The sequence below is a fragment of the Limulus polyphemus genome, unplaced genomic scaffold, assembly GCF_000517525.1.
Source record: "Limulus polyphemus unplaced genomic scaffold, Limulus_polyphemus-2.1.2 Scaffold1917, whole genome shotgun sequence".
In the NCBI taxonomy this organism is placed as follows: Eukaryota; Metazoa; Arthropoda; class Merostomata; order Xiphosura; family Limulidae; genus Limulus; species Limulus polyphemus.
The window spans coordinates 210323-212949 of record NW_013667527.1 but is presented as its reverse complement, the minus strand read 5'-3'; the positions used below and the strand labels follow the sequence as shown (position 1 = coordinate 212949).

At 31.0% G+C, this 2627-nt stretch overlaps 1 protein-coding gene across 1 annotated transcript in view; it reads right to left on the bottom strand.

Annotated features, from left to right (window-relative positions):
• Positions 1–635: 635 nt before the first annotated feature.
• The window catches only part of LOC106465349 (pancreatic lipase-related protein 2-like), a 14824-nt gene continuing 12832 nt past the window's right edge, over positions 636–2627 (bottom strand). The window contains exons 5-6 of the mRNA XM_022393210.1: positions 2016–2132; positions 636–802 (exon numbers count right to left, since the gene is read on the bottom strand). Of these exons, the coding sequence (XP_022248918.1) occupies positions 636–802; positions 2016–2132 (284 nt within the window). The remainder of the gene's footprint in view (positions 803–2015; positions 2133–2627) is intronic.

Sequence of the window (2627 nt, the reverse complement as noted above, 5' to 3'; positions counted from 1 at the left end):
AAGCCTATGCACCTTCATTTGTTACTCAGAACTACGAAATTATTAACGGTTATAAAAGTGTTCATTGTATCTATATGTTTCTGGTTACTTGGTTTAGTTGAAAGGATTACATATAAAACGTTAAAAAGATAATTATTACCTTATTGTTTTATTTTCGGTTGTTACACAAGATTATTGCCTTAGAAACGGAAGATGATATGGTAAATCATTGCAAGAGTAACTTTTGTTACAAAATGTTTTGCCCTTAATTAGTAAAGTATGGATATTAAGTTTAAAATTGTACTTTTAGTACACTGTGTTTCCTCTTTCGGTAGGAATTTATAACTTATGATGACTTTCTTCAGTAAATAAAACATTATACTTGCAACGCCGGCTAGCAGAGTGATTCTAGATATGAACACATCCGTGATGCATTATTACCAATTTTTTATCATGTTTTATAAACATCATTTCACAAAAAAAAAGACTCAATTTGTCTCTCAAAATACTACTCCTTTGTAATGAGAATTGCACCTACTTTTTTGCTGTCTTAAGTAACAATGTAAAAAAAAAGTAAAAATTCTCATATTCCTACAACAACAACGAAAACTTCAACGTGGGTTTATGAACATGGAAATTACATTTGTTCTCAATCTTTAAAAGAAATGGTTATAAGTCCTGTTAAACTGTACTAAAGCTTTTTTACCTTCATTCAGACCGTCGATAATAAAGGAAAGTACTTGGTCAGTCTTGCAACCCGGTTGATTGGTTCCATCATTAGGGAAAAAATCCACATGTCCAACTTCTTGGCTCATTCCAAGGCCTAAGTGAAAAACAAAAATAAAACTCTTGACAAATTTTTAAAGTTTAAATTTCTTTTTATTAATAAAGATAATTTTTCTCTTTCAAATACGTACTCGGGCTCTTATCTTTAAGAAACTCGAACACTTGGACTAACATTAGCCAAATAACAACAATAATACCATTTTGACAAAAAAAAAGTTGTGAATTTTAGTCTTTGGATCAGAATGGATCACTTGAAGGTCTACCCTGACCTCTACTGACATATTTTGCAACTATGATTCAGTTGGACCAACAGCTTTATTGATATTGTTGCGTCAGCGAGGTCACGTGACTAGTATCACGCCACCTCCTTCTAGAAATATCCTGTTCCTTCGTGAATTGTCGGGAGACTACTAGATTGGGGGTAGTCTGGTATATATAAGACCGGCCACGAAGCGACGGAGGTAATGTGTAATTAAATGTATGCGGATAAAATATTGTTGGCCACGTGAGACGTGAGTTATAGCGTTTGTTATGGAGCGACTGTTGAAATTAAGTGTATCGTAAAGTTGTATTCGGAAAGAATAAACCAGTTTTATTTAAGAAAGGACTTGTGTCGCTAAAGTTTCGTCGGAACGAATTTACGGAAAATTAACTAACGAACAGAGACGTAACAATATCAAATATTTCTTAATTACTTATCATTCTGTTTAATCAGTAAAAGAAAATCAGCTAATAAGCCTATAACATTACATAATCATCGACGTTATTGAAATATATAAATATATGGAGCAACAAATTATATGTATGTCGAGAAAAAATATTAATTTCTGTAAAATAAATCTTTATGAGGTCAACCATAGAATTACAAATCACACTCAACAATGCGCGCTTAGTTTTCATTATTCAACTGATTGTTATCTCAACAAATCAGCGTATCTCTAATTAATTTTGTTTGCTATAAAATGTAATCACTTTTTTTATGTAAAATCGAAATTATTAAAAGAATAACATTACGTTTGTAAAAAATTTTCGGGTTGTATGTGCTTCCCCAAATGTGTACAAAAAATATTTAAATATTCATGGATGAGTGACCGCAGTCAATAATTCTAATTCCGATATTTTCTTTTAAGTTTTAGTGTGTGTGCTCATATTTTACTAATAATATTATTTATTATTATGTACACTCAGTAAGCTGAATAACAATTCACCACAAGCGATTATACATTGAAATGTTTTAAAAGAACAGTTACCCATCAAGAAAATCGTCTTCGCATCAGAATGGATCACGTCAACAAATAGAGCGTCCGAAGGGTCTATCCTGACCTCTACTGGCATATTTTGAAAGTATGGTTCGGCTGGATCAACAGCTTTGTTAAAAACAAATATTATTTCTTAATTACTTATCCTTCTGCTGAGATGTGAATAACATTTTTATTCTGTAACAAGCGTATAAGGCATATGTTATAAAATATAGATAATTACGTGTTTCCGTATAACGGTTATATATATATATATATACACACATTACCCCAATAAGCTCTTGTAAAAGTTATACGATGCATCAGGCATATAGATTTAAGATAATCATCTTACATTTAACTACCTTGAGGTGAATGGTATAGATTAACTAGTTAAGGTTAACGGTGACAATTTTAAATTGATAAAAAAAAATCTGTAATAATTATAGTATTTTGGCACTTATGTATAATGTTAAAATCATAAATAATATTCAACGTTAAACTGGTACACAATTAAAAACATTTTATTTAGGCCTATCTATGGCCTTCAAAAAGTTGACGGCTCTCCCTTTTTTTCCCTTATAAATTCTCTTTTTAGGGTCTGTAATTAGGTCACTGTTGTTT